Source organism: Uloborus diversus, chromosome 9 (genome assembly GCF_026930045.1).
Source record: "Uloborus diversus isolate 005 chromosome 9, Udiv.v.3.1, whole genome shotgun sequence".
NCBI classification, from domain to species: domain Eukaryota; kingdom Metazoa; phylum Arthropoda; class Arachnida; order Araneae; family Uloboridae; genus Uloborus; species Uloborus diversus.
In genome coordinates, this window is record NC_072739.1 from 33,984,968 (window position 1) to 33,998,016 (window position 13,049).

Consider the following 13,049-nt stretch of genomic DNA (forward strand, 5'->3'; position numbering starts at 1 on the left):
ATGGTAAAAAGAAAGAAGGAAGATTTCCAAAATTTCGTGAGTGATGTTTTGCAGAAGTCAATGCTTACCGGAATACCACAGATTGCAAGTGCTGGTAATTTACCCAAAAGAGTCATACGCGTCGTTGTCTTTATAGCTTGTTTATTGGGATTTATTTACCAATCTATTTTGTTCATGCAAATGTACTGGAAATACGAGACGGTCATTGATGTGAAAGTAACAAATCCGGACAAAATTGATATGCCATCCATGACTATATGCAATTACAATGGGTAAGTACTCACACTGAAATTATAGTGATGAATATTCTAATTTTTTTCATATAAGAATGATTTCTTGTTGCCAAATTTTGCTTACAAATATAGAAACTCGGGGTGGGATTGTGTAAAGCTGCGAGTATAAAACTACTTATTCTTAATTTTGGAACTTCTTGTTGATTTCAACCAGGACCTGACTACTGAATAGGCCAAATAGAGTGTAGACTAAGGCCCTGAATTTTAGGGGCCACAAAATGTCTACGATTGTTTTAGTTAAGGTCTAAAATTTTAAGGTTTGACTACAGGCGGCTCACGAAAAAGTGTTTGGTCTAGGGGCTCCCGATACCTTAATTGGGCCCGATTTCAACGTACAATTATGTAATATTGTACAGTGCAATCTTCAGTTGAGGCAGTGAGAAGCAAAGAGATATAAGGAAAAAAATTAAAATTTTGGAGGTAACCAGAACATTGGAAAAGCAATGTCTCCTTTGGTGCAGTATGGCCTACTAAGACTGTACTGCAAAACCGGCTCTACTGTGCCAAAAAACCCAATCAAACCAACCAACCAACCAAGGAACACAGAAGTATTTTAAGGAGATTGGATTTTTCTTTAATTTAGTGTTCGTCCTTATGACTTTGTTTCGTTATTCATGTTTCTTATGTTACTCAAATTAACTTTTCCGTTTATTCCTTTGGTTTGTTGTTCAATATCTATAACTTCTTTAAATTGTTTATTCCGGCAAAGCTTTTCAAAATTCTAAAAGGTTTATATCCTTCTCTCGTTGAACAATTTCACTTTTTTGGTATTTTTTAAAAATTTCCTTAACAATCGTTTGGCGCATTATAGCCTATCAAGGCTCTTGCGACATAAAACCCAATAGAATTTACAAACCATTACAAGTTTCTTGCTTAGTTTGATATCTTATCACTTCAACACCCAATTCGACAGCTGAAAGAAAATCATAACTTACTTTTGTGCGTAAAAAACGATCTGTTACGGTTGTTCTAAAACGAAAAAACGCGGGTTTTCCCCCGTACGTAGGTCAAATGAGCATAGTTAGGTTGCACCTTCATAAGACTCTTAGTTCTGGGCACATACGCACCCGAAAATTAAAGCCCTTGTATAAACTCAACCCTGTATCATCTGTACTTGATCTCCCCTGGCATAAATTAGTCTAAAAATGTGTCTCAACGAATATGCATTTATGTTATCCTGTGAGTTACAGCACAAATAACTCAGAAAACAATAAATAATAATACGTAAGTGTAAGATAACAGCGAAAGTTCCTTTTAAAATGTAATTTGCATTAAGATCATTCGGGGTAAAGTAAGAAATAACAACTTCAAAAAAGCACAAATTGCAGATTATTGCAGACACGTGTTTCGGCGTTACAGGGAACGCCTTTTTCAATGCAAAAAGTAATTAGTTTATGGATGAAAAGACATCCGACAAAAGTTTTTGTGCTTTACTTTTCAGCACAAAGGTGTTTATTTATCTCATTCGGGGTAATTGGAAATAATTATCAGGGTTTTAACTTTATATCCTATTGGATAAATTAAGAAACTTAGCTTAGTGCATTTCAACCAAGACTATATTCTCTTTAATACATCCTTGATAACTCTTTAAGAAGAGTATGGCTTTATGAGAATAAAGTGAGTGCCCAAAATAAGGCCATGTAGACAAATAAGCCCCCCCCCCATTTATTTCTTATGTGGGAAAGCAAAAATGTGCTAGATCATAATTTTATCATCATCAAAAAAGCCTACTTGCTGACAAAGTGTTATCAACTACTAGTTTGTTATCAACAGGCAAATGTGCCTGCTTTCAGAGAACATTTTGCTTTTTCATGGTTCACTGCAGGTAACACAGGGTGGAGAAGGGACACCTGTTGGCCCGAGACCTAGCCTGAAGAGGGCCCGAGATTTTTAAAATGAAGGCGAAATAACGTAGATGCGTAGGGGTAAACAATATGGAGGGGGCCCGTCAAAGTCATTTGAGACTGGCCCCAAAATAGCTCTGCACGCCTTTGAGTTTGCAAGTATAAAAACTGCTCTTAATTGGCTTAATTTTCGTAGCTGACGACTTCAAAAAGAAAAATCGATGCGTTCCACCATTTCTTCTTGTGATTTTATAAACCTAGAAAAATAGGCTGTAGTCCAAAATGGCTCAGGACTCCGGTATCCTTTTTAAGACAACCGAAGGATCAGGTAGAGAATATGACTTTGTGCTGCATATATTTGCACGAACTGTAGGAAGAGTGACCCCCCCCCCCAAAAAAAAAAAAAAAAAAAAAAACCAGAAAATAACGACTTATTAGTGTTTCGAATGTAACGATTGAACTTTCTAGTTTCCATTGAAGTAAATATGGATTTTTTGACAATGTTCTTGAGATTATCAGATGTGGTTTTATATGTTTCTATATTGACAATAAAAGTTTTTTCGATTTTTCCAGTTTGAAAGTACTTTTTGGCATTTTTTCATGATTGGCTTTCTGGGGATTCCTGTTCCTAAAGAAGGCCAAATCACCTTTCTCTGTTAAAATTGCGGACAAAAATAGTTGAGACTTTAAACATGTAATCATTTTTTCCTCATTTTTTTTTGAGTCGTGTGATGAATGTGCAAGATTTGGGACCAATACAATACTAAATGAACGAGATACCATATGCTACACTGTCAAAACTACGGGTGCCTTTGGAAAGCTATTTGGCTCCCTGAGGTGAAAGCACGGTGCTTCAGGGTGCAATGGAGGCTAGGAAATATGATTAAGGTGAATGACGCTAATAAATGGGAAGACAAACCTCCTAAAAACAAGGGTGAAACGTTGGCGCATGCGGTCTCTGACATCGTTCAACCACAATCAATGGAGGACGAAGGAAATAACTACGCCGATGCACTTTCCCATTGAAAAAAGTACGAAATTAGATTAAAACTCAAAAGTTTCTGCGATTTACTCTTCAAAATTTCGCGTGAGTACAGGCATTTGATCATAGTGTAGCTTTTAAGGAATTCGAACATATTTAAAAGTGTTTCAAAGGTACGTTGATTGATCAGTTTGCCGTTATGTACATTTATTATTTCTATCACGCTTAAATTTTACCTAAAAATAGCTAGCAGCACTGGATAAGTAACATTTAATAATCAAAACGCTTAAATTAGATGATAGTTCAAAAATTAATTCAACCATTAATTTTGACTATGTGGTTTTACTTGCTTGTGGATTTTTAACTAGGAAATGTATTGTTAACAATATGATGCAACCAGCAAGTGAACTGAAATTCTAACGGTACTGCGTATAAACAAAACAGAAAGCACGAAAAAAAAGAACGAAAAAGAAAAGCAGGTTAAAAAAAGAAATTTCTTCTCCGCGTCTCGATTTTTTTTAAAATTTATTATCTCCGTACTTTAGTTGACTATTTTCTGTTGGCGATTTTGCATGAAGCGAATGACTGGGCTTCTTTCGTCACTCTAGCAAGAGTGAATAGATCGTTAGAGTTTGTTTTGGCTTTTAATCTGTCGAAAAACTTCACTGAAAAAAGTGTTTATTTATTTTCTATACGGATGTCTTCACGTGTCGAATCATATATAGTACGGCTCTCGATTAAAATTTTGAACGTTTATGAAACGATTTTATTTTTCCATGATTGCAATACAATTGAATATTTATGGTTGTTCCTGTAAATGATTTACAAATACCTACGCTCTTCATTTCGTGCTACAGTAAATGTCAATAACGTATTAAAATTACTGAGCAATCCAAGTGGATGTACAAATTAAAGTGATGAACACGTCTACACTACACTGTAACAAATTTCGGAAACGTTTCTGGGTAGATCGGAAACGTCTCCGAAATAGTAGGAATCCTTCATCTAATAGCGAACTCAATATTCAGAAAACTTTTTGTTATTTCAAGAAATCTAGAAGCGGAAGTGAGGCGCAATGCTTCGAAAGGTATTTTATCCTTCCAACACTAGCGCCAGTGAGTCGAAAATAACGAGAGCTTATTTTTTCCTTATCTATGGTTGCTGCAGTCAGCAACTGTTTAGCATTGGATTGCTTGTTATTTCATGTCTAGAGAGTAGTAAATTGTGTCGAAACTAATTTTACGCCTTTGCATTTTGGGCTGCCCTTGATTTTTTAGACGATGTACGCAGCTATTAAGTTAGTTAATAACGATTTGCTTCTTTACAATTTCCGGTGCGACCATGATTACATATATATTGTGTGTTCAAGCGTGAATAGTTTCAACACCCGTTTTTATACTTAATGAAACGAAACTCTTTGGATTACTTATCCAGTTGTAATGGAGGTACTTAGATTTTTCTTCCGCTCATGTTCACTTGTAAGTATTAATGAACATTTTAAAACATGTTGTTATATACATTTATATTTTTGTTGATTTGCATTTGATGAGGCTCCAACTGTAACTGTTTTTGGGTTTATTGAATTAATTTAAAGTTATCCTACATATATATACCCTACTTAAAGTTATCCTACATGTGCGCAGTGTACTATTTGTTGTAACCAATTGAAACTGATTAATTACGCAAAAGAAATAAAATTTATATTTGAAAAGCAATCGCAGAAAAGTTATTTCAAAATACTTGAATATACATACATTGGTTCAAAAAAAATCAATTGTTTAATTCATTGAAAATATGGTAATGCAAATGTTTTCTAGTATTGTAATATGCTTCACAAAAAATGTGCCGGTATTATTTATTCTTTTTTTATTATAATTTATTCATTTATTTAAAAATATTTATACCATTAGAAAATGGCCCAGTTATCTATTAGTAAGCAACATAGTTATGCAATTAATTCATGTGCTTATTCATTTTGTTAAATGTGGTTAACAATAAAAAATTCCTTGACATTAGTTATTCGGTAAATAACATTTCCTTCGTGGATATACTAGTTTAATATAGGACAGTCAGGAGGAATGAGTCAGAGGCAAAAATGGAACAGCTGCATTTACAAGCCGAAATAAAAAGAAATATTATTTCATGTCATTGTTTTAAAAGTGATCCTTTTTTAAATACTATGTTATTAATATACAATGTACATATGGGAGAAGACGAGGGGCGTTCACCACGCAGACTGCCATTGACATTTTCAGGGATTGCTTTTTTTAAGGGGGGGGGGGCGCTTTACAGCATTTTATGGGTTCACCATCACTCTTATGGTGTGGGGGGGGGGAATCCGTTACATATGAAATGGAGTAAAAATGCAATAGAATTCAATGTTTTAATAAATAAAATATGTAATGCATTTTGCGCACATTGTAAAAATAAAATCAGTAACCTATTTTGATTAAGTATTTATATTTGTGATGAACTGGAAAAGGGCAAGAACAGAAGAATCACCTCGAATGGTTCCAACAGGAGGACTTGGTGTCATATTTAAATTCACCAATTTCTCTGTTGGCACTTTTCGGTACACTTTGTTCGTCAGAGAAATAGACTTGACGCGAAGGGAAGGTAAGTTCTGTCAAATTTTATCCGAAAATAAAAGCTATCAAGTTTGATACAAGATATGTTTTTAAATTCTGCATTAAAAGTACAATATGTTGATAATTTTGTCTTGAAAATATTGAGAGAAAAACTGAAGTTTAAGATTGTTTAACAAACAATCCCACTTTTGAGAAAGTACCCCTCTCCCCTCCCCTGACGATTTTGTGAATAGGAATGAAACTACTATATTATTTCATAAATTTTCAAAAATTTATAACTGTGCATATGTTATGCTGTTAACCATGCTATTTGTCATTAGAAATTCAGAAAAAAATCCACGAATGATTCTAAAATTGTTTGTTTCATTGCTGTTAGATATGAAAGAACTGAAACTGATATGGTATGCAATACTATAGTAAAGAATTATATTGAGAAAAAATCACGGAAAAAGGATTCTGAAATTCTCGGAAACGTTTTTGAAAATTGTTTGGAGAGTTCCGAAATACTCGGAAATGTTTTCGAAAGTTTCATGAACCACAGCTGCACAGAATACTCAGAAACATTTCTGGAAATTACGGAAAGAGGATTCCGAAATACTCAGAAACATTTCTGAAAATTACAGAAATAGTAATCCAAAATACTCAGAGAATACTATCCAAAACATTGAAAGAGGATTCTGAAATACTCAGACACGTTTCTGGACATTACAGAAAGAGAATTCCGAAATACTCAGAAACGTTTTTGAAAATTTCATGAACCGCAGCTGCACGATATACTCAGAAACGTTTCCAGATTTTTTTTTACAGTGTAAGTTGGAAAGTTGAAATGTGATCAATTCCTTAAATTACAAGTTTTAATCATTTTCAGAGCTATTCAATGTGGAAAATGTACAAAGACTGTTTTTTATAACCTAAAACAATAAATAATAATTTACACAATTGTATCCAAAAATGCACACAACACGGGGGGAGGGGGGGGGGGGGTCAGTAACAGGAAACAGAAAGAGTGCCAATGTTCTGCCATACGGTTCCATTTTTCACCGCGGTGCACGCTGGGTGAAGGGTGCTAATTTTTCACTCGTGTTAAGAATGCAATTTCGGCACCTTATAAGGTGCCGCTGGTGAAAAAGCTTTTCACCCTCGAAAGGTGCCAAATGCAACTATAGTTTTAACAGAGTAAGAAACTTAAGGTGGCCTTATTTGTCGTACTTACCTTAGTTGTTAGTGAACGTTTTTACATACGCCTCAGCAATTTTCTGTTTACCCTGAAGACTGAAATAAATTCTGGTAAATGTAAACAGTAGTTTTCTTCCCCGTGAGAATGATGTAGGTAGAAAATTTTGACACACACACCTGTTATATCTTGTATATAGTTAAATGTACATAGTGAATTGTAGTAGTTAGTGGTACAAGCAGTGCTACGGGCGTATATCGTCCTCAACATAATAGGCGTAGATTAGCGAGTATCAAGAGAAGTAAAAGAACTTTACAGCAATCGACTCCATCCAATTGTGGTGTCTATCCACTATAATATTAAAATCTGTTCGCGTCTGTCTGTCTGTCTGTCTGACGATCTATCTTCTCGAGAACCGCTGCGAATCGGGAGTCAAACGAGATACCGATCAATGCGAAATTTCCCAAAAAAAAACAATAGGACCAATCTCGTAATTGTGCGACTTTAATTAGCGGAGATATTAATTAAAACGTTAATTAACATAACGTTATTCGGGAATTTTATTTCTTTTCTGTTGCCATTTTGAATTTGCGTGAGCAAGTAAAATTCTAATAATTGTTTTAAAAGAGATTTTTTTGGCTGCTGTCCAAATCTTAAAACAACGTTTCCATCTAGAATTTCATTTTAAATTAGTTTAAAATTGGTTGCTCTATTCGGATATAGCCTTTATTTTATCGTCTGTCCTTTTCTTATTTTTTACATTCAACGTTCTTAACTCCTTTCAACATATGAAAGTTGTTTCTTTAGCTATGGTTATTGATTGTAGTGTAAGTTTACCATTCACCTGCCTCATATTTTGGTACATTTAGGATGTGCAACTAATTATGTTTATTTTGTTGGACTTTTTCCCGTCACATCTGTGAGTTTTCGAATTGTAATAACTCTCTTTTTCCTTCCTGTTTCTATTTTTGAAATATAGTTTGTATTGTTAAAAGAGCATGTTAAATTAAGATTGTTTGGATTTGTGAAGCAGAGTTGAACAAAAATATTGTTTTTAAGGATTTTAACTAAAGCTTAATTCGAATCTGATGACTTGGTATTAAATTAATGATGATTGGTATTTATTAAGTCTTGGTGCTTTAGTTTCACGTAAAAAACCAAAAAGTATGTGTCATTTTATGTAAAAAGCTGATCGTAATTGTACATACAAATGTTTTACGTATAGTCTATCAGATATAATTCAGTTTAAAGTGAGCACAGATTATAATTGATAATGCATATATTTTCATCTTTTGTGCTAATTGAAAATACTCATAACTTGCATTATTGATAACTATGATTAACTTTAAAGAGATTTTTGCCAAAAATATGCTCTACTGGTGTTTGCAAACCTTGCATTACGCGTGTTTATTTACTCCTTAGCGCTTTTGAAACTGATGTCAGAGTAATACAAAAACATCAATTGGACATCGCTTTCATTTTTTAAGTAGCCCGTGCAACGCCGGGCACGCAGCTAGTCTTTTTATGTTTCTTGTTTAAAAATGACTCTTGACAAAATTCAAAAGGAAAAAAAGAAACGATGTAGCTTAAATAAATTATTTCCTTATTTTTAAGCTACAAAATGCATCATTTAACTTTTAATCATAAAATGAATGCGTTAAACGGTTGATAAATATTTTCAACCAACCTATTTCTCTACTGTTAGATTTTCGATGTCGAGACTTTGTGCAGACCCCAAGAACGACGCCGTATGCAAGCAGTTGAAAAACATACCTTATCTAGACTGGAAGTGGTGCGATTGTTTACCGAGGTACTGCGAGAATGGAGAATTAAAAGAACTCAGGGTAAGCGACGACACCAAGTGTATGATTTTGTAAAAAACAATGAGTAGTATGTTTCGAGAAACAATAACACTAATTTCTATAATTTTTGGTTATTTTTTGTAATCAAACTATTAACACATTTTTCGGAGTAGAATACTCATTATAAGTGTCGTTTATGTCTTCAAAACAGAATGTCATTCTACAATAAACACTCATACACTGTAAAAAGTTCAAGAAAAGTTTAAAGTAACTATTACTGTAAAACGGAACGTGTACAAGAGTGGTACAAAAATACATGTAAAAAAAGTTTCTCATAGGGGTTCTCATTTTCATAACAGGACACCCCTCAATATTTTTAGACTTGTGGATAGTAATATACTGGAAGGATTTTAGCTTCCTATTTCAACTGAAATAGGGTGCTCAACCCCCTCCCTTAAACTTCATAAGTATGGAGGGGGGGGGGGTAAAAAAATCGAACTGAAAAAACAATGCTACATATTATAATATACACTAGCAATATACATATACATTTCAATAAAATAATTATTTATATAAAAAAAAACAGGTGGGGAAATTGAATGTTTCTAAATTTGTGGCATTTTTTATGCTACAGCTAATGTTTTATTAAGGGGATATTGAGCACCCTCTTAAAATTTGAGTAAGAAGCTAAAACTTTTACAGCATAATACTGCTAGTAAAAAAAAAAAAATAAGGGATGTCCTGGATTCTAGCTGTTTTTTTTTTTTTTTTTGAACCACCCTAGTGTGTACAGCACAGAAAATTAAAATAAATTGTACCGGAAAAAATACGCGATTTGCAGCGCCAGTTCATGACTTACGGAGCGAAGGATATAAGTTCTCATTCCCGCTCTGCCAACGAGACACAATCGGTATAGGGGCTAGCAAACCGGTGTGCGTCTAATAGGAACTCAGGCTCAAAAGCCACTGCTTACACCTCGGTTTTTTACTTAGCGCAATTAGCCGCAGCGCTCCTGGTTTTTCTACTTTAAACTATTAGTGAAATATGATTTTACGATTAAAAATACTGACAACATAGCTGTCAGTACTTTCAACTATAAAATTTCAGGAAATTGGTTTGCTTTCTTTTCAAAAAAGTCTTAAACAAGCTTTGAAGTAGAATTGTAAATGCATAGACACGTATGCAACCACGTTGCAGTATGCAATTCTTTATTATTATTGTTGACAATGCATATTCTTGCAATTACAACATCAGGAAGTTGTATGACAATTTACCAATACCATTTCTTACGTTACACTATCACAGAAATGTTTCTTATAGGATGATTCCTCGCTTTGATACAGCAAAAACCGTAAATTTGTGTTCCTTTGTTTGAAAAAATATATTCGAGGCCATTATCAGTAGATTTGAAACATTTTGTTAATGGAATTTGTAGTAACTGAATATGTTTATGTATGAAATATGTATATTTTGAAGTTATGATTATTTACTATTATGTAAATGAGATTATTCAGATCAATTTTAGTCACTACTTTTCAAAATCGACTCGCTGATGTTGTTGCATTTTTCCATTCAACAGTTGCCAAGGACGGATGCCATGTATGCTTTCAATGGCTGGCCATACGAAGATTACAAGAAGTATTTGATACCATTCAATGAGACCTTCGATTATTGCGTTTTGAAAATGACAAATGATGTTGACGAGCAAGTCGGATGCGAGTAAGTTACTCATTTCTTTGATTGAAGGAACAGGATTGAAGTTTCATTTAATTGAGAAGATTCAAATTTTTAAGAATAAGGGCACGACAGAATCAAAATAACAGACATCTAGCCCCAGCAAATTAATGTTGATCAAACCGCACACAACAAATTCCCAGTATACATTGGAAACACGTTTGGAACGCTCTAATGGACCCTATTCACGGTTTGGCAACGGTCCCTTCGACTTTCCGCTTGCGCTATTTTGATTCAGTATTCAGTGTTAGTAATGCTGTGGAAACTCGTTTTATTTAATAATACCTTGATATTATATACATCATGAACATGCGCAGAGCTTATACAGACTTACGACTGCATGAAAAATGATAAAAGGGATAAATAAAAAGATAATGTCATAACGTGAGTTTTCACCATGTTTCTGATGATAAGGCTTAAAATCATGAAAATACGCTTATAAAAAGAATATTTAGAATCGTTCATTATTCTTTCACAACGTACAACGTATTTAAGTTAAAAACTTTCAAAATACCTCTTTTTTTAATATAAAGAGGAGTTTATAAGCCACAAGAATGCATGTGTAATAGATGCCGGAGAACCGGATTTTCGTCTGCTACAGTATACCCACAATGCCGTTTAATACCCGCAGTGACGTCAGGTGAATAGAGTCCATTCAGAAAAAGGGTTCCCGTTGCCTGAATGTACACCAAAATGTGCTCCATTCAAAAAACAAAACGAAAGAAAAAACTGCACTTAAATGTGTTCCAAATCTATTACAAAAGTGTCCTGCTAAGAATATTTGATAAATTTATCCTTAGGGAATAGATCTGAGAACAGATTGGGGACACATTAGAGAACATATTTAGAAAACCTTTGAACTCACCTGTGAATTACACATGTAGTTTCAACAGCTTTCTTTAGCTACCAGTCAATAGAATAATGTCTCAATAAGGTACAACTCAGAAAAGGTGTTCCATTTGCCTGAATGTACACTAAAATGTGTTCTGAATGTGCTCCGAATCTGTCACGAATGTGTTCTGCTAAGGATATTTGTTAAATTTATACTTGAGGAACCATTTAAGAACAGATTGGGAGAGCATTGCTGGACAGATTTGAAACACATATGAACTCACCTGTGAATTTATCGCTTCTTTTTCGTACACATGTAGATTCAACAGCTTTCTTAGCCATCAGGCAATAAAATGTCTCAATATGATAAAACTATAAATTTTGCAGCAATGAATCGCTGTTGTTTGGTGTCTCAAACGCCGTCAAAACGGATCTTCCGTGGGAAAAATACCGTCAATTCCCCCGATTTGGTGTCTCGAACGCTGTTTAAACGGATTTTGCGTGGTCCATGACCGTTTGCTGTGAAATTCACAGCAAAAGCTACTGGTAAAATCAAAGGAGAATTCCATCTAGTGTTGTGAAAAGTATTCCAAAAAGTGTTCTAAAAGGAGAGACGTATGCCAGTGTTAAAAAATATTCTAAATGCGTTCTCAAATGTGTTAAAACTTGTACTGAACGTAATAAGTGCTTTCAGAAGCATTTTAAAAACTTTTCCAAAAAGTGCTTCAAAGTGTTCTTAAAAGAGGGAACAAGTGTCCATGTTCAAAAGGGTATAGCTTGACCGAAGAAAGATGGCGGATAACCTTGAAGCGGAAACATAATTTGTATCTTCAGTAATTTACCGCCTTATAGCCAAGGCTAAGGCAGAAGTACATGAAATACACCGCCAGCTCAGTCAATTCCAGCCGAGGACTGCAGTTTCGTGACTGAGCTGGCGGTGCATTTCATGTATCATTTGTAATTGGTTGTTTGTAATTATTCTGCAATAGGATCAGCGAGAACGCGCCTCTTACTACTCAGCGCTTTCTGGATAGTGCTACAAATGAGGCAGTGAGAAGCAAAGGGATGTAAGTGGACATTTTCAAGTTTTGAGTAAAACGCGTTTAAAGATAACATCCTAGGTAGGCTTTCATTGAAATTGTTTTCTAAATCATGCTGTATAGCAGCAACTACCAGGACTACTAGTACCATCTCTTGCCCCAAGACAGAGGAGGGGTTCACCTACCATGTGTACTGGTTATCTCCAATTTTTTAATTTTGCCACTTACATCCTGTTGCTTCTCACTGCCTCAAATGGTGTTTCTGCTTCAGGTCATCCGCCATCTCTTCGTGGTCAAGCTTTAACAACTACAGTTCTATATCATGTAGTTGTTTTGTTTGTTACTTTCAGTTTCTCCTATTACCAGAATATCCGTTGCCCCCACACTCTGGCCGGCTTAATGAACGTCTGCTATACTTTAAATACTCTCATTGAACGACCCGATGCCGAGCCGCAGAAAGTTCTGTCGGATGGATGTAAGTATTGCACTCTGCACTCTGCTTAAAGCAGTCATTTAAACTTGTTTTTTTTTACAGGTCCAGAAGAGTTTTTGCTTTCTAGACTAAACATTTAGTTCACAACTGCTTCACCCTAACTCTATACATTAAATTCTACACAATTAAAAGTTACAATTTCTTTTGTTTTATTTTTTTCTTTTTAACTCAGCAAATCCGACAGTAGTCTAAGAGAATGATGTTATTTCTTAACAGTTTACTCGTTTAAATAATTTCTATTTTCGTGACTAAATATTTATTTACATAA

General features: G+C 34.5%; 1 protein-coding gene across 1 annotated transcript in view; it reads left to right on the top strand.

Moving 5' to 3' along the window:
* LOC129230149 (degenerin deg-1-like) overlaps positions 1-13,049 on the top strand; it is a 33,093-nt gene continuing 20,044 nt past the window's right edge. The window contains exons 1-2 of the mRNA XM_054864551.1: positions 1-272; positions 12,639-12,763. Of these exons, the coding sequence (XP_054720526.1) occupies positions 1-272; positions 12,639-12,763 (397 nt within the window). The remainder of the gene's footprint in view (positions 273-12,638; positions 12,764-13,049) is intronic.